Source organism: Phyllobates terribilis, unplaced genomic scaffold (genome assembly GCF_046119375.1).
Source record: "Phyllobates terribilis strain yellow unplaced genomic scaffold, ASM4611937v1 Scaffold_12__6_contigs__length_324123572, whole genome shotgun sequence".
Taxonomy (NCBI): Eukaryota; Metazoa; Chordata; class Amphibia; order Anura; family Dendrobatidae; genus Phyllobates; species Phyllobates terribilis.
Window position 1 is genome coordinate 284613195 of NW_027362772.1, and position 19819 is coordinate 284633013.

The window sequence follows — 19819 nt, forward strand, 5'->3', positions numbered from 1 at the left end:
TATAATGGACCCCACATTGCCTTCCATATAGTATGATGGGAACCATATAGCCTTAGATATAGTATTATGGCCCCCACATAGCCCTCCATATAGTATTATGGCCCCCCACATAGCCCTCCATAAAGTATTATGGCCACCACACAGCCCTCCATAAAGTATTATGGCCACCACACAGCCCTCCATATAGTATAATGGCCCAAGCATAGCCCTCCATACACTATAATGTACCTCCATATACTATAATCACCCCCTATAGTATTATGGCCACAGATCCATATAGTGTATTGGCCCCACATAGTACTCCATACAGTATAATGGGCCTCACATAGTCCTCCATACAGAATAATGGGCCCCACATAGTCCTTCATACAGAATATTGGGCCTCACATAGTCTTCCATACAGAATAATGGGCCCCACATAGTCCTCCATACAGAATAATGGGCCCCATAGTCCTCTATGCAGAATAATGGCCCCACATAGTCCTCCAAACAGTATAATGGCCCCACATAGGCCTCCATACAGTATAATGGCCCCCATACAGTCCTCCATACAGTATTATGGCCCCACAGTCCTCCATACAGAATAATGGCCCCAACATTGCCTTCTATATAGTATAACGCACCCCCCCCCCCCCACACACACACACATCACCCTCTAAATAACATGATGGCCCCACAACGTACTCATTGATTAAAGAAATTCTTCCCTCTCCTTGTTATCACCGCTCTGGTCTCTGGAGCGTGTTCTGCACTGCTAGACTCAGTGGGCACTATGTAGTGGCGTCAGCGCTCATGTGCATGGGGGGCCGGTGCCTCATAGTGGGCTTGTTCTGCCGCTATTGGTGGTCCACCTCTGTCTGTGCAATGTTATTGCTCGAAGTAGCTTCTTGACTATTCCAGTTGTGATGTCATAGTAGCTTATCAGACTTTATTAATGACGTCACGGTAGCTCTTTAACTAGGTTATGATGTCGCAGCTTAAAGGGATAGTCTCAACATCTTAAATGGATACAATTGCTTATTAAAACAAACAACTTTGCAGTTTATCTCTTACTAAAAATCATTTCAATTCTCAAGAACGGAAGGACTTTTCATTTTAGAGTTTACTGCTTGCGGCCTAAGTTACCGGCCACTGCTGCAGTCTATCAGAGGTGGTCGGTTTAGTAGGCAAGGAGCGCAGAGCTGACAAGCTCTTTGCATTACAGCTTGTAAGAACAGCATTGGTTGGATCCTACGATACTACAGAGGTCTGTCAGTCATCAGGAGTGCGCCCCCTTATGGAGCAGACAACATGAAGCCTCCTGTGTACTGCAGCTATCCCCCAATAAAGGGGTTGTCTGGGACATAGTCCCCTATTGACCAGTGCCCCCCCCCACCCCCGCTCTCTCTCTTGGTCTACAGGCTGCAGTTTATGAATAGAGACCTGTTCACACCAATCACTTTAGATGTTAATGAGAATCGTGGGGAAAAAAAAAAAAGTTTCTTGTCAACTTAACTCCTTCCTGACTCCTGACATGTACGGCGGGAGCAGGGACACACACTCAACATCAGCCTGTGGCAGCAGTGATCAGACTCCGGCCTTTGCTGTGTAACTATCAATCACAGACAGCGGCATATAAACAGCTTGGCTGCCAGTGCTCTGGTTCACCAGTTCACAGGAGGTTTGCTGTCGCCGTAATCGTATCGGGTAATTTTTCCTGCATAATGCACATTGTAAAAGCAAAAACCTTCGAAAAACATTGAGTAACTGCATTTTTTAACTGTTTCCCATTTTCCAGTACATCCTATGGTAAAAGAAATGTCGCCGTTCAATTCTACGACTCGTGCTGCAAAAAACGAGACGTCACACGGCATGTGTATGGAAAAATTTGCTTCAGAGGGAAGGGCTTAAAGGGGTGCTCCACCCGTAGCAGACCTGGCTGGCTGAGTGATCAGGTGTCTCCTCCACACTCTCCAGTGTCCAGAGCTGCCCTGCTCACTCCTGTGCATCGTGTCTGCCCTCCATAGTTCCTCCTAGAAATGAAGGAGTACATAGTCCGCGGGGCGTGACCATTTTCTTTGTTTACAGGGTGTGTCCTGACGCGCAGCTGTGATTGGCAAGCGGTAGATTATGCAGGGTCACGCCCCCATCTGGTAACGCCCGGTTTCTCTTCACATTTCCAGCCGAAGCGCTCTCCGTCCTCCCCGGCTCCGCTCCTGCCTCTCTCCGTCCTCCCGGGCTCCGCTCCCGCCGTCCCCACGTTCACCGTGATTTGCTCTCTGCCGGCGCCGTGTTCTCAGATTTACTAGCGCAGCGGCCCCGCCCCTGCCGTAGCCACGCCCCCAGCTCACACACGTGGTCAGCTCAGTTCACATATTGACGTCACGGCCCGACGTCAGTGGGCGTAACACAGGGGGCGTGTCCGCCCGAATTGTGTCGGCCTACCGCTGAATGTATTAGCATATGATTAGCATGTGATTATCGCCGAGCAGAGGCTGCAGAGTGAAGCAGGTGCCGAACATGGCGAGTCAGCCCGGAGCCGCTCTCCGCCTCCTCCTCCTGATCAGCGGGCTCCGAGCCGGATTACTCCAGCAAGGTACCGGGGCTCCGGGGAGAGGGCGGGAGAGCAGGGGAGGACGGCGGCAGCGGGAGACAGGACAATGGGCGCTGCGAGAGGGATCGGCGGGAGAGGAGGCAGGAAGCCTGGAGCGGGGAGAGGGACAGACGGGAGAGGGAGGACTGCGGGAGCCGGGAGGAAAGGGGAGCATGGTGGAGAAGAAAGGGGGGAAAAGAGGGGGAGCATGGTGGAGAAAAGAGGGGTGAGGGAAGCATGGGGAAAGGGGGGTGCATGGTGGAAGAGAAAGAGGGTGCATAGTGGAGATATGGGGGGAAAAGGGGATGTATGGTGGAGAAAAGAGGGAATCATGCGGGGGCCATGATGGAGAAAAGGGGATGCTTGGTGTGGAAAATGGGGGTGCATAGAGGAAGAGAGGGGGTGCATGGTGAGGGGAAAGAGGGAGCATTGAAGAAGGGTGCATGATGGAGTAAAGAAGGTGGATGGAGAGGGGTCATGGAGTACAGGGGGGCATTGTTGAGATGAGGGTAGATATTAGGGGAGAGCGAAGTTCACAGAGGAGAGGACACAGCAGAGGAGGAGATCCCTGAGACTGTGGAGAAGTAGACGGAGAGCGAGGGGCAGGAGTGCGGCACAGAGCGGGGATGGGGGGCAGGCAGTTGTGGGGCAGCCATGGGCTGGGGGAGTACAGGACGTGTGGGGAGATGATGGTGGAGGTCACCAGTGATAAGGACGCCCCTGGTTTCTGTACAGGGGACAATATTTGGGATCTCTCCTGATGGTAAACACTATTGGGGGAGACAGAGGCGGAGAGGTGAAATGAATGATGGGGGCGATGGCCGGAGAGAAGATCTCACATGAAAGAGAGAAGGATCAGGGAGATGAGAGGGAAAGAAGATGAAAGGAGAAGAACAAAAGGGAAGGGAGAGCAGGAGCCGCTGAGCCTGGTGCAGGGACCCTGGCGGTGCCCACTCTCACCCCGTCTTGTGGGTGCCCACTTGTTGCATGCCAGTTGCAGATAGTGGCAGACCCTGCTGCGGTGTAGAGCAGGGGACTGTGGTCTCTCCATGTAGTTTGGGGGTCATCAGTGTGATTTCCCGGATTCTGGTCCCACATTTTGGGTGTTTTTGGTGCGCCCTCCCCTGTATAAGTGCAGTGATGGTGATCGGATAAATCACTGCGTAGCGCCATGTACAGCGTATGCCTGTGCTCTGCATAGTGGGGTGGGGGGGCTTGTAGACGTATGTTCCCACCACTCTGTCCTGTGCGCTGCTATGGCGTATGTGTATGTTTTGTTATTTTTCCTTTTTTTGCCTTCTGCATCAGATGATACATTTTTGGGGTGTCCTTTCTTTTCCCCGGATGCCATTGGTGCCAGCGTTGGTTTTTGCAGCTGTATTTACTTTTAAGGTATAAGTGTGATTGATTTCGGGCTGCTGCTGACCCCCTCCTTCTCCTTTGCTCTCTGGGGGCACAGAGTGTAAATGGGGAGGACTGGATCCAGCAGGGGGCTGCTTTTTTTGGATGGGGGTGGGTAATGGATGTGCAGAATTAAATCCCAGTATCTTTTCATTCCAGTATGCGGGTTGTTTTGTTAGTGCATCTGTTCATGTCTGAGATAAACCACATCCCCCCCCCCCTCCGCCTCCTCTGCTGCTCCTTCCAGTTGTGTTTCCGCAGTCTGACTCCCTCTTTTTTTCGATCCTGATGCTTGTGTAACGTGTAGGGTAAAGTGTCTGCAGAGCCGCTCACTCCAGCTCCTCTCTTAAGATTTGCTTTTTCGCCTTCCTGTAATTTTGCCTTCACGGATAGGAATCAGTGTCTCCGTGCATTCGCACCTTTTGCAACAGAGCAGACATGGGATGATGCATCGGGAAGATAAATCAGTTTGTAGGTTCAGGACGGCCTGCGTTATCCTTTTATTTTGCTGCTCTCATGTATTTTTTTTTTTTTTTCTTGGGTTCTTTTGGAGATTGAAGCTGCAACTGTTCTGGCACCGCTCCGAACCAAGAGGGCAGTGTTTGCATTTGGAGAACAAAAACAGAGGAAACGTTTCTCTCCAGCTCCATGTCCAACACACACATGCAACTCGCTGCAAAAGCATTTGTCCAACCTTTAGCCATTACTGGGGGAAAAAAAGAAAATCCTTCATCCCCTTCTCCACCCTTCATGCAGTCGTTTTCTCCTGAACCCTCTAAATCCAGGAACTATTGCCGGCGTGCCCACGACTAAGCTCGGAGACAGACGGTCACCTGGAATGAAGCCTGTGGTTACCCCCATTTCCCCCTTCTAAATAAATCTGTAAGGTTTTGGGTATTGTGCTCCTTGTATGTTACACTTTTGCTACATTATAAGGGATAATTGGCAATCGGTACGACAGTCGTCTTTTTTGCTTTGTGTTGACATTTCTTGTTCTACGTTCACAATGATACGTGTCTTCCTCTTTCTCTTTAAAGACCCCCCTGCTCTATAATGCTGCTGTTTATGGCTTTTAGGACCACCAGCCTCAAACCATCCTTCACCATCATTAACCCTAGAACGCAAGACCATAAAAATGGGTATTTTCAAAAAAGAGTTGTTATACTGAAAATGCCTGTAACATAAAAATAAATGAACAACTGGAAATGACAAACAACTATATACATGAAGAATACCTAGAATTTCAAAATTCTAACTAAAGTAATCTTGCAGAAAATAGAAAACAATTAACAGGGCAGGCCTGCGAGGCCCCAGGTATGCGTTCTAGGGTTAAACCCTTCATCCTTCCTAAAGCCTTTGATGGTCCACCAGAACCTTCCTCCTCCGTCAGTCCCGGACCGTTCTCCTTTCTTCTCCAAACAATTTGTTGTTTCTTATTTCTCCATCCTTTTCTTCTATCCAAAAAGTCAAGGAATCCGTTGGATTTATCGCGTTCTCATGAAAATTTTGGGTTAGCTGTTGCTTCATGTTTAGTAGGTGGGACAGTAATCCCAGGCAACAAGTAGGAACGTTTGTATCTGCTGCTCTTACAGGAGATGTAAAGTACAGCAGCCAGGACAATGTACTTAGTGGACAAGTTGCTAAACAATTATTTTTATCCGTGGGTTATATATTTATTTTTCCCCAAGAGCAGGTGGTGAGAGAGAACCTGATGTTGAAGCCATGTAATTTTTATGAATTGTAAGGTCAATGTCTTAATGATGAGAGAAGTTTACGGAAGCAAGGGATACTTATCTAATTATCTTGTCATTCGTAGATCATACATAGTCCTCAGTCTATTTCCAGGGTTTCCATAAACGATAACTGTGGATTTCTTAAACTGTGGTTATGTGCACGCTGTCGTCTTGCAAAGTTTTTTTTTTTTTTTTTTTTAAAGAAAGATTTGGAGTTTCCACTCAAAAACATTTCTAAAAAAACCTCCTCTGTGGACATAGCCAGTTTCTGCTATGAAACCTTCTAGAAGAAAACCTCTGTGAATATTGCCAATTTCCTCTCCAAAAAACATCTAAATCTCACCACTGTATGCACATTGCCAGTTTCTGCTCCAAAAAGTTCTAAAAAAACTATGCATTTGGCCAGTTTCTGCTATGAAAACTTTTACTAAAAAACCCTTTATGCACATAGCCAGTTTTTGCTCCGAAAACTTCTTAAAAAAAACAAACAAAAAAAACCAACCCCTCTGTGTATATAGCCAGTTTCTGCTCCGAAAACTCAGTTTTTTTTGGAGCGGAAACTCCAAAACTTCCCAAAAACTTTGAGATTCTGCTCCAAAAACTTTGCAAAAAAACTCCGTGTGCACTTAGCCACAGAGCGGAAACGCTCCAAATTCTCCTGAAATACCCAAAACTTCTCAAAAACTTTGTTTCCACTCCAAAAACTCAGCAAATAGTCTCCATGGGCACATGCCCTAACATGGTTTTCATAAGGACACCCAAGAGATCTTCACTCCCTAATTCAGGGGTCCTCAAACTTTTTAAACAGGTGTCCAGTTCACGGTCCCTCAGACCATTGGAGGGCCGGAATATAGTTTTAAAAAAAACTCTGAACAAATTATTATGCACACTGCACATATCTTATTTTGTAGTAAAAAAAACAATACAGGAACAAATACAATATTTAAAATGAAGAACAAGTAAAGTTAAATCAACCGGTATTTCAATAGGTAGGTAACTGTACCCAATAGGCAGCATAGGTCCCCAATAGGCAGGTAAATATCCCCAATAGGCAGGTAAATGTACCCAATAGGCAGCATAGGTCCTCAATGGGCAGGTAAATGTTCCCAATAGGCAGGCTGTTTCCCCCTTATAATGCCATATGCAGGCTGTTCCACCCCTTATAATGCCCCATGCTGGATGTCACCCCCCCCCCCCATATAATGCCACATGCAGCATGTCACCCCCCCATATTATACCCCTTGCAGGATGTCACCCCCCCATATCATGCCCCATGCAGGATGTCACCCCTCCATATCATGCCCCATGCAGGATGTCAACCCCCCCCCCCCATATTATACCCCTTGCAGGATGTCACCCCCCCCCATATAATGCCACATGCAGCATGTCACCCCCCCATATTATACCCCTTGCAGGATGTCACCCCCCCATATCATGCCCCATGCAGGATGTCACCCCTCCATATCATGCCCCATGCAGGATGTCAACCCCCCCCCCCATATTATACCCCTTGCAGGATGTCACCCCCCCATATAATGACCTATACCTCCATACATTAAAAAAAAATAAAAATCCAATACTCGCCTCACTTCTCACTTGCTGCCTCTGCCGCTGCTCTACTCTTGTCTGGACTCCAGCGTCGCGGCGGCGCTGTCCCGCTCTGCGCTGCCTGTGATGGCACTCGGGAGGGCGCGGTGTAAAGACGTCACCGCGCCCTCTGACCCGAGACGTCACAGGAAGCGCAGAGCAGGAAGACAGCGGATCTGCAGAGGCACGGGGAGAGGTAAGTATCCGCCTGCCGGGGCCCTGAGCAAGCGGCGGAGAAGGGCGGGCGCTGACATCTCTCCCCTCTCCGCCCATAGCCCGGCGGGCCGAATAAAAGTCCTCTGCGGGCCCCATGTGGCCCGCGGGCTGTAGTTTGAGGACCCCTGCCCTAATTAGTAATTGTATCAGAAAACGGGGTCATTAAAGGCCATATAAAAAGTTTGACCCCCTTATATTCCTCTCCCTGATATCCATGGTGAGATATCTGTAAAGAATTTTATAAATCTGCCTCAAAAACCAGCACAGATGTGGTGACATCATCGCTGTCTATAGCCCAATTCATAACCGCCGTCATTTCCATTTTTCCTGATGTGAATGGATTTTACATCAATCTTTTTGTAGGTCATTGATTTAATTTATGGCCGTCTGCTCAGGGAAGGTTTTGCTGGAGAGGCAGCAGTAGTATTTTGCTGCCTTTGTATCAGGCCATCGCTTTGTTTGTTTATATGAAAGTGTTACTTTTGGTAAATATTGAAACTTATGATACTTTGTATCTAGACTTTTCATGTCAAGGAGCAAAGTGGTGATTGTGCCAAGAAACTTGTTGCCGCCTTTTAATTTTTAAGCTTTTTATTGTTCGGCCACCAAAATATTAAATTGGCTTCCAAAATCATCCAGTACTGGTTAAGTGCACCTAGAAGTTTGCAATTTTTGGGAGGGATTTTTGCAAAATGGGAAACTTTACTTTTTGGCATACTAAAAATAAGAATAACCATACTCTTTGAATGAATTTCCTGGGCTTTGAGTCCACCGGATATTTTGCTTATGGATTATTGGGCGGTCCACAAGGATGTCTTGCTGAAAGTTTTTTGCAAGTCAGACCACAAGTTGGATTGGTATTCTGTATGCGACGGGCAGCGCTGTCGAGGATGAGACGTTTGTAGTAAGACTTGAACAAAGGGATTAAAGATGTTATAAGCCTGGAAACGTGTTACCAAAAGAATGGATCCTAGACTGGAACCTGTTCCAGTAAATCTCATCACAACTTTAACGATTGGATAAATATATATTTTTTTATTTATTGCGTTTGTCCACCTTTTTTGGGACTCTTTTTTTTAAACCTTAAATGCACGGATTTGGGGTTAAAAATCACTTTTTCCTTCTATAGCTTCTGTGTTACACTTTCTGTTGTTGGCTGCAGAGTGAGTTAACTGAGAATGCATCAGTGAGCTCACAATAACTGAGTTTGTAACTTATATATATATATATTTTTTTTTTTACAGCTCCACAGAACACCTCAAAGTTAAATGTGCAGGAAAGCAAACAGCCTCGAAAAGCCAAACGTTACCACGTTTTTAATGAAAGCCATTTGCAAAAATATTTAGCCACAAATACATTCAGTAAAGAAAAAAAGTCTCCAGCGGTTGACAACCATTTTTTAAGTGGATATCTTCCAAACAAAGATATCTTTTGGAAGAATTTTAGGATAGGATATCTCACTTTAATTATTTTTCATCTGCATAATACATTAATAACAATAGCAGTTGAAGAAACAATTAAAATCTTTTGCTCACATTCCGGTCACCTGTGGTCACAGAAACCTGTTGGATTGCTGAAAGCCACATTTTTAGATGATTATTATTTTTTTTTTTCATACGTGAAAATAAGGTCCCATTTCCATCAGTGCGCAGGACCAGATTCTCACGGATGTTTGGTCCATCTGTCTGTTTTGCAGCCAGGGTACTTCTGATCCGTGACTCTGATCCAAAACTGACGTGTCTGCTTTGTTTTTGTGTGTTTTTTTTTTATAAAGCACTCTGTATGCAAAAAAAACATGGATGTGTGAACATCAGCAGAGACTTGAATGAGCACATGTTCTTGGATTGAGGCCACATTGGAAGCCAACTGGTCGCTGTGAGGCCAGCTTCTCTAAACATGACCTGAGACATCATATCTCGTACATGTAGAGAGATGATTGAGCCGATCCTGAGACACTTTACATACCGTTTATAATCCAGCATGGATTGCTGGCAGATTTCAGCTCTGAAGCCAACAGAAAATTGTCTGCAGCTCTGAGCTATAGAACTCAGGAGAAGCAAAAGCTGAAGGAGACATGACGAGACTGACTTACTAAAGCCGTCTAGCAGTTTGTTTTTTTTTTGCCATAAAACTGCTTGAAATGTCAAAAAAATCTGTGCACAAAAACCTGAAGTCTTCTGTCGTTTTTCTGCTGATTCCAGCCAGCTCTGTCATTTTTTTCACAAAAAAGTGAGTGAAGCTTGCCTCTTTACGCCCAGGCCCTTGCCTCTTTACGCCCAGGCCCTTGCCTCTTTACGCCCAGGCCCTTGCCTCTTTACGCCCAGGCCCTTGCCTCTTTACGCCCAGGCCCTTGCCTCTTTACGCCCAGGCCCTTGCCTCTTTACGCCCAGGCCCTTGCCTCTTTACGCCCAGGCCCTTGCCTCTTTACGCCCAGGCCCTTGCCTCTTTACGCCCAGGCCCTTGCCTCTTTACGCCCAGGCCCTTGCCTCTTTACGCCCAGGCCCTTGCCTCTTTACGCCCAGGCCCTTGCCTCTTACCCCAGTGCACCTTGCAAAACACCAGACTTGATGAATTGGCGACTTGTGCTGGACGGTTGGGTAACAGTCTAGATTTATAGAAGTGGCTTATGATGTCATCTTTTAACGAGCAAAATGGCCCAAAGAATTAACATCTACTTCATGGCAGAATCTGCTTGAAAAAGATGCCATGTGCGCGTTCCCTTTGAGTTTTTGGAAGAGTTTTTTTTTTGTTTCCTGATTTATTTATTTATTTATTTTTTCTTTACAACTTTCTGTTTGGACAGTTTGTAAAACTTTACACTGTCCCACTCGATTTGGAGAGACACTGCCGACTTCCTCTGGCGATTCTTGTGTTCGGGTGAGCGTTACTTTTTACTCTCCGCTTTATCCCACAGACCTGCAAATTTTCATTCTTCACAGTCAAAATCTTCAGGCCTTCTTGCCTCCTTGCTCTGGTGAAATTTCCTTTCAAGTGGAATCTTTTACATCAATGTTGGAGGGAAAAAACCCACCTGTCCCACAACACCGCAGGATCTTCATTGAACCCTGGTGCTGAGTGGACCTGACTCACCGCTGGTAGTCGATGAAGTCAGGACATGTATTCCTTTATTCCATCTGAGAATTCATTCAGGATCTTAAATGGGTTGTCAAACTTGCTAAAAAATTTATGGAAAAGTAGCACTCGAAATAGAATAAGAAAAGATGGTTTGATTAGAACAAAGTTGGCCAAACTTTGCCAATTTTGGAGGACCTTGTTTGGGGACCTCCTCTCCCTGACAGACAGTGCCATGAGGCCGAAAGGATCTGTGATCTGTTTGAAATGAATCGTTTTATTTTTTGGGAGTGTCAGGAAATGACTTAATTCCCTATCCCCATCCAAGACACATGTTCAGCAGACTAGAGCGGGCATGTTGGACATACGATAATTTGGCCAACGCTGATCAATATTTTTTGGGTATCTTGTGTAACTTGGCTGTTTTTTCTTTTTGGCTTTCATATCCTTGCGAAGTATGAATATAGGCTGGATATAGCGCCCAAGCGCTCACCCGGCCGACTGCTACCTATCCTAATTTCCGCCATACCCGTCCATGTGCCAACTGGAGGAAAAAGCCTTTACCAGACGGCATTGGCTAATCTATCGGACAAATTCTCCATCCTTCTCACCCTCCAAGATAGTCACTCGGGAGTGTTGGGAGACCCCCATACCCAATAGACTATGCGCTCATCCACCGATGTTGGTGGGTTCGGATGACCTTGGTCTGTATATGGTGGACTTTTCAGAGACCCTATTGAAATGACGCCTAAAAGTTTGTCCCCGGGCGGCGGCTCTCGAGCAGTAGATGCCGAGGTACTTGTTGTATCTTTTGAACTCTTTATTTAATAACGACTTTGGCAACAATTTCATACTTCTATGGGTTGGAGCTGTAACGAACCAAAGCCACAAACCCTTTGAAATAATAATTGCCCCCCCACCTTTTAGGAGGGACAGGAGATCCAGACGGCTTCACTTTCTTTGAAGGCTTTGTCTTGCGCGTCTTAAGGTTGTTCCCCCATCATTTAGGTCACTTTGATTTCCTATGTTATAAACCTTTCCTACCTAATGTTGCAGGCAGTCCTGTAATGTTACATTTCCAGGTCCTTCTTAAAGGGGTTGTCAAGTTTAGACAACTTTTTTAATACTCTAGTAGGGAGCTTTTACTTTTGGTCAGAGTAGAACGGCTATAAAGAGTGTCTCTGACTCTGAAGGTCCAGCTCTGTCACCCACTGATAAGAATACATAGCGTGTAATGCTTCATCTGACCTGTAGGGGCGCTGCAGAGAAATTTGACACAAAGTTTTTCCCAAAGCTTGGATCTGATCGCTGGGAATCTAAGCGGAGAGATGTTTTATGATCAGCTTATTTTCAAGGAAACTTTGTACCAAGTTTGGTGTAAAAGGCAGGGGATAGGGACTGGTTGTCGCCAGTGTTGGCTTTAAGAGCGGAGCATCTCTCGACCAGTGGGTGACCTTCACTGATGTATCCAATGCTGGTGGGGGAGGGGTTAACCCCAAATGCTCCAAAGAAGAAGAAAAAAAATTTGAATAGTCCTAGTCCTACTGCACGATCCAAAAAAAGCAAAGTGCCCTGTGATAGAAAAAACGCTTGTGTACTTTTACAAAAGTGTAATAATGTCCCCAAAAATATTAGGCAAAATCAACACTAAATTTTTCAGGTTTAGGCTATGTGCACACGGTTTTTGCATTTTTATTTTTTTTTTATGCACTAAACTTTTATCAGCATGCACAAGAGACAAATGTACCGGACAAAAAAAGCTCACAAAAAGCAGGTTTTTGCTGCGTTTTTTGCTAAGCAGCTTCTTAAGGCTATGTTCACACATTGTTTTTTTTTTCTGCAGCAACACCTGATTTGTTGCCAAGAGGTTTGTTCAGGGTTTTTCTTGCTTTTTGGTGTTTTTTTTTTATACTGTCCTTTTGTCTCTTTTATGCATGTACATAAAGTTCAGTGGAAACAAAAAAATAAAATAAAAAAACCTGCAATGTGTGAACACAGACTTATTGCCAAGAGAGCAGGTTCCAATATTTCCTGGTTGCGGATGTCCAGTTTCCTTTCCAGGTTTTCTCTGCACTATGTGGATGAGATTTTTCTGCTACTGTTATAGGAGGAGGAATAAATGCCCTGAAATGTGAATAAGCGAGTCCACTGTGTATCTGACCCTGTGGGTTAATACACTTGGGGCACAGACGCAGTGGATTTATTTTTTTTTGGGTCTGGATTTTCCACGCCGTTGTTCTGTCATTGTACATAAAAGTTCTATGGAGAAAATCCGCTGCAGGAATTGGCCAGCAATTTGGATTTGAAATCTGCTGCGTTTCATTTTCCGCTGCATCGTTGACGCTTTACGTTGCTGCAGCATTTCCTCGTCTAAATCCGCAGCCAATTTTGTTCCTTTAAGTCTGCAAAGTGCTTGTAAAAAACGCTCAATGTTGCAATTTATTCCATTCTGAAGAATAAAGTGTGTACATTTTTTTTTTTTTTTAATTGTATTGTTTATTCCTCATTGCTGACCACTTCTGCAGTCTGGGCAGCGGTGGCTGAATATGTACAGAGCTTGCAAGGTGTCTCCAATGGAGCTGCTCTGAGACCGGCTGGAGCGCAGTGTCGGCTCCTTTTCCCTGCGTTCCTTTGACGCAGCGGCACATGAGCGATCATCGATGCCGCCGGTCCAGACTGTCAGTCGAGCAGGAAGGCGCAGGATGCGGTGCGCTACTGATTAAACATGTTGGACAACCCCTTTAAGTCTTGTGTGCTTTTCCCTTTAAAGATGTACACTGCTAATAATCTTAGCAAATGGAGAACAGTATAAACCGCTATACGGACGAGACTCTGTGCCAAGCCTGTACGACCGCTCCGCTTCTGTATTGCGGTTGCTCCGCGGTGCACGGTGTCGGCTGCCGTCCCTGCCATGATACCGGCTGTCATGTTTGATACAATCTCACTTGGACATGAGACGTCGCCATAGCTTCTGTCGGTGCCTTTAATGTCTTCCCTCTTATGATGAAGGATTTTTGGAAGAACATGACTCCTGCCCCCGTCACTTAGGTTGCCGCATTAATTCCCCCCTCCCTTTCCAACGCTGCAAGTTCCTCGACACGAGAGCTGAATTCACCAGCGACCTCAGTGACCTAAAACGCGTCAATATTGCAATTAAAGAAGGGAATCTTGAGCCATTTTTTTTTGGGTGGGGGGGAAACCAGCGAGTCTTTGAGGGAAGTTTTAGTTGACGAACGAGGGGGTTGTTAGAGGATGCGGGGGCCGGGAGCAGGAGGGCCGGAGTTGCCGTCTTCTGTCCCAAACAATGCGCCTATTCATGACTGTGTCGTACATGCACCAAGTGAATGAGGTCTTTGCTTGCGGGCAGCGGAGGGATTGTCCCCCCTTTTTACTTACTTAACCCTTTCCTCTCCCTCCGCATCTGTGGAGGTGTCATAGACCTCAGCGGGACTAGCGGCCGTCCCTCGGTGCTCGGTGCTGCCCGTTCGCGGATTTCCATCCCTTCTGGAAGTCTATAGTTTGCAGAAATTGTTGCATTTTTCTTTTTTCTCTCGTTTCGATGGAAAGGAGATAGGGACCGGGAGGATATGCAACGTTGCTTTAAATTGAGTATTTCATTTTTTAAAAAAAAACAAAAAAAAAAAAAAACCCTCGGTCTTGATGATATTTCACGCCTCATTTGTTCCTTCGAATTGCCAATAAAATGAACGCCGTTCCTTTTGTAACATGCTAAATCAGGCGGTGCACAAATAAAAATAACTCTGCGTGCACCCGAGGGTTTGCCAAGCAGACCGCCCGATCTGAAGTGGATTGCATCACCCCCGCTGCGGCCGCGCACACGAGTCATAGGAGATTACATGGGACTGCCGGAGCGAGGCTTTGTATGTGTGCTCCTCTGTCTGAGACATACACTCCTATATGTGCACATGGAAAAAATGCGAAAAACCCTCCAACTAGACCGTTGTTTTAGGTTTTTAGGCTCTATTTTTCATGGAAATGATACGTTTTATGCAAGGTATATTTCCATCACCAAGATCCTATTTCGATATGTAGTAGGTGTAATAACAATAATATTAGCAAATGCATCCAATTAGAAATTCAGTATAGTTCTTCTGATGAGCCTGGTCACTTACCCCATGTGCAGGGCATTGCAGTAGCTTAGGTATCCATGGTTACAAACACTAACAGCTAACTGTCCCTATAAGTGGTTGTAACCATGGATATCGAAGCTACTGCAATGACCTGCTCATGGGGCACATGGCTAATCAGAAGGACTATACTACATTTCTAATTGTAGGTATTAAGTCAAATAAATGGCACCCGCTACGGTTGTCCTTTCTTGCGTCTCCTGAGATAAGTGACGGGAAGCAACCAGCTTTGTGTTTGTCGAGCTTTGTTTATGCTATACGTGTCTTGGTGAGAATTTGTTGCAACTTTTTTTCAACCTTAAAGGTGTTTTTTTTTTTTTTTTTTATCATGTTTCTTCCTTGCTCCTCCCGTCCGTTCTGTCATTGGGACGGTCAAGGCCTGGTCTAGTGATCCATAAGTTCACAGCAATGCTGGCAGGTGAACTTTTTTCTTTCCTAGGAATCCGGCCACCTCCGATAGACTTGCAGAGGTGGCCGATGACCAAGTCAACGAGCAGTAAAATATATATTAAGAAAAAAAAAATTTTTTTTTCATGAGATCGGAATTGCAAAGTTGCTGCTTTTTACATCACGTTGCAATTTTAGTCATTTAAAGTAGCGGAGAAAACTCCCTTTTTTAAAGGGTTTGTACCAACCATTCAAGAACGGGGCGCTGCCATGTACAGGTCATCTCCGGCCGTCCCATAGATAATGGAGAAAGCTTGACCATTGCTGTATTCCGACTCCTTCTCCAGATGGGTGGGGGTCCGATCGATCAGCAGTGGTGTCGCCTATCCCATGATAATGTGACATCTTGGCATGTATCCTCTAAGAGCGGACCCTTTCATGGATGAAGACCCTTGTACAAACACAAATGGAGACCGACCAAAGTCAAAGCCAAGATAGAGAAAAAAGGCGACCTGTCGGACTCGCTGGAGAAGTGACGCAAGTCACGTATGTGCCGAACTGGCTGTAATGGGGCGTCCCACTAATATTCCTACACGTGGTTCTCCGGGATCGTTAGTATTTGGTGGGGTCGGTAAATGTATCACCGCCACCAATCGACTCTTTGAGGGGGGCAGCCTCTTTTATGTCTTCCCCAGACTGGGCGTCCCATTATGTCCAATGTCGGTTGCGGGTTCAGGAGCTAAAGCTCGATGCCCAAAAATCACACAACTCCATCGATGGGGAGGAAAAATAATATTCTTATTATTAATATTATTATTATTATTATTATTATTATTATAAATAATTAAAAAAAATAAAATAAATTAAATTACGGGTCTAAGAAATCAAATGAAAACCTTTTTATTACGAAATTCTGAATTTCTTTTCACCAATAAAACCAATAAAAAAGTTTATAAGACTGGCGATGGTTATAAACTTTTTTTTTTTTTTTTTTTTTTTTTTCTATTTTACTGGTGAAAAGAAATTAATTTTCTGAAATGCATAACTTTTTATTTTTTTATAATCACACTAAACTGAAAAATTGCACAGCCAGGCGTTTTGTTATTTTTTTTTTTTAGCAGTATACAATGAACACCTTTTCAAAAAAAAACAATGGTGGAATTGTGCTTGGTTTATTTTTATTGTTTTTTCACTGTTTTATTGCACTTGGGTATTTGTTTTTTTGGCACATTTTGTAATATGAATGGCCTGATTATTTACGAACCCACCTAAAAAATAAATAAATAAATGAATAAATAAATCTTCATACGGCTAGTTGGATGGGAAAGATAACGTAAAAAAGGTCGTGGATGTTAGAAGAAAGGGAGAAAAATTATTTCCTAGCGTTTCCTGTGGCATGAAGGGGTTAATATTCACCGCACCCTTTCTTTCTGGTAGCCTCAATGACTTCAATAGAACCTGACTGTAATATTCTGCGCCGCAGTGGGCGGCATTTCCGGTTATGTATCCGGAGCACAGTAATGAACCAGGAGGCTCACGATGAGCTGCTCTGGATGCAAGAGAGTTGCGATATAAGGAAGACCTAAACCACGTGAGTGTGGTCCGTTATTCTTATACGGGGGGGTCTCCGGTAATAACATGTCATCGTTACACTTGTGGGGGGCTCGTGCCGCGCTCCGCCTGCCTTTATGTGGCCCCTGACGGCCGTCCTATCCTTGCCTGTCTGGCGGGGGGGCATTATTTCCATTATGTACAGTATTTTGGACTCGGATAGCATGCATTAGAATATAACCCGCAGATTGCACGCCGCCGGCAACAAACAAACATCATTGTTTCCTATGGAGAAAGGTACAGGCTGCCGGGGAATTTGCTCCGTGGGGGACAGTAATACTCGCTTCTAGTCAGCGCTGAGCAATCTGCCGGCTCAGCCTGCCCGTTACAGCTATGATTTTATTTATTTTCCTCTGAGTCACGTAGCCCCCTTTATATTTTCCCTTTCTGAATTTTTTATTTTTTAACCCTCTCCCACGGGGTGTGAAATGAATGGCTCCAGTCTGTGGCTGATCTGCCACCGTTCACACAAAGGAAGCAACATGTGGCTGCCATTTGTTGAGCATTGATTTTTTGCTGCTTGCTTGTTAACGCTCACCTTGATCTGAAGCCTCGACAATCCGGATACGGTAATTGAAGGTGACAGGACCACGACGACTCGTTACTGGGGTGTGGACTCCTACGTTCCTTTATGACATTCCCTTTGAGCGTGTTGCCTTCTCTCGTCGGATCGTCTACGTCTTGATGCAGAATTTTTTAGCTTTTCCGTCGCTCACGTGCACCAATGTGCCGATGCCTTATACTTTATTTTTGGATTTTGTATGTGTGCACTCTTGATTGTAGGGTGAGAGGTGGCACGGTGGTGGCGGACGGTCTCCACTGTCTTGTTGGCACTGGAATAGGTACAATCTGATCCGGAAACCATTCCTGGCTGTGTTCTCTTTATATAGACCGCACTTATCGAAGGTCAGGGGCTTGCGGGACACTCTATTCCCCATTGCTCATGTGGACCGTGCCAGTGCCATGTTCCGTGTATTTGGTTCTTGTGTGAGGTCACACGGTGGTAGCTGCAAGTCTCCCGCTGTCTCATTAGTACTGATACAGATCTGGGGGTCATTCCTGCCTTGTTCTTTCTTATACCCCTCTGATCAAAGTTTAGGTGGTCAGTTTATCCATTGCTCATGTGTACCATGCCATGTTCCATACATTTGGTTCTCGTGCGTAAGGTGAGGGTTGGCACGGTGGTGGTGGCGGCAAGTGCAGGTCTCCAACTGTTATGTTGGCACTGGCGCAAACACAATCAGATCTGGGGGTTGTTCCCGGCCGTGTTCTCTTTCTTATACCCCACTGATGGAAGTTAGGGGCTTGCAAGGTACACTCTTTTCCCGTTGCTCATGTGCACCGAGCCAATGCAATGTTCCATATTTTTAGTTTTCGTGCATAAGGTGGCATGGTGGTGTTGGCTACTGGTCAGCTGTCTCGTTGGCACTCAAGCTAATGCAATCTGACAGTGTTTATTCCCAGCCATGTTCTCTTTCTATATACCCCACTGATCGAATGTTAGGGGCTTGCAGGGCACTTGGTTTTCCCATTGCTCATGTGCACCGTTACAATGCCATGTTCCATATTTTTGGTTCTCGTGTGTAAGGTGAGAGGTGGCATGGTGGTGGCCACTGGTCTTCCACTAACTAGTTAGCACTGGAGCAGATACAATCAGACCCAGTGCCGTTTCCTGACGTGTTCTCCTTATATAGACCCCACTGATCGGAGGTTGGGGCTCCTAGGCCACTTGGTTTTCTCCTTGGTCTCGTGCACCATGCCAATGCCAAATTCTATATTTTTGGATCACGTTCATGTGCCATTTCGATTGTGCTTTTCCTGTCTTGAAGTTGAGAGTTGGCACGGTGGTGGTGGCCGCTGATCTCCCGCTGTCTTGTTAGCACTGGAGCAAATACAACCAGCCCCGGGGGCCGTTCTCGGCTGTGTTCTCTCGTATATACCCCACTGATTGAAGGATAGGACCTCCGCAGGGCACTCAGTGTACAGATGGCAAGAATGCTTCCTTCCCGTCTAGATTCTAGGAAGATGCTTGGGAGGAATGCCAGAGATTTGTGTGAAGCGTTTCGTAGGCTCAGGAGAAATATCTTATCGCTTTGAGGTCCGCGAGAGATCTTAGGATTGGGCTAAGTCACTTCTCATGCCTGAGATTTGATATTTGTTTGAAGTCAGTAAATAATGCTGCGTTTGTTGTAATGGATGAGCCGAGCCCGTCTTCCGTCTTAACCTTTAGGAGGTATTAAAGATTAGGGAGAAAGTCGGGAGCTTGAAAGCGGCATCGGCGAAATCTGAAGACCGGTCCCCGTGTCTTCTGTGAGAACCAAGCCCATCTGGTCACTGTTAGACGTAGATATCGTGTGAAGGATTTGGGACGGCAGAAAAATGCACGTTCTTAGAATTTACCGAAAAAACAAAATCCTTGGTCGCTTTCATATATATATTTATATTATATTCATTTATTTGTTGGTGACTGCGGAGACCAGGGCTGTGGAGTCGGTAAGGCAAACCTCCGACTCCTCAATTTCTATGACACCGACTCCCTCATACATGGCTCATGTTTAAGTGATAAATTTACTGTAGCACAGATTAATCTCAGCTAAAAGTCTAGACCCTTAGATCAGGAATAGGACAGACATTTATAGGACATTTCATAACTTTCCCAAATTCTTATGAAAAAAAAAATTCCCCACAAACTGCATTGTACTACTGTACCCAATTATATACTGCTCAAAAAATAAAGGGAACACTCAAATAACACATCCTAGATGTGAATGAATGAAATATTCTCATTGAATACTTTGTTCTGTACAAAGTTGAATGTGCGGACAACAAAATCACACAAAAATCATTGGAAATCAAATTTATTAACCAATGGAGGCCTGGATTTGGAGTCACCCCCAAAATTAAAGTGGAAAAACACACTACAGGCTGATCCAACTTTGATGTAATGTCCTTAAATCAAGTCAAAATGAGGCTCAGTATTGTGTGTGGCCTCCACGTGCCTGTATGACCTCCCTACAATGCCTGGGCATGCTCCTGATGAATTTGCGGATGGCCTCCTGTGGGATCTCCTCCCAGACCTGGACTAAAGCATC

The 19819-nt window shown here is 45.4% G+C and overlaps 1 protein-coding gene across 5 annotated transcripts in view; it reads left to right on the forward strand.

Annotated features, from left to right (window-relative positions):
• Positions 1 to 2418: 2418 nt before the first annotated feature.
• CADM1 (cell adhesion molecule 1) overlaps positions 2419 to 19819 on the forward strand; it is a 236755-nt gene continuing 219354 nt past the window's right edge. For 2 of the 5 annotated variants that reach the window (XM_073657106.1, XM_073657107.1), the window contains exon 1: positions 2422 to 2575. In XM_073657106.1, coding sequence (XP_073513207.1) covers positions 2500 to 2575 — 76 coding nt within the window. In that variant the 5' untranslated portion in view covers positions 2422 to 2499. Of the gene's footprint in view, positions 2576 to 19819 lie in introns of all 5 variants that reach the window. The other 3 variants (XM_073657108.1, XM_073657110.1, XM_073657109.1) reach the window with 2 other exon arrangements.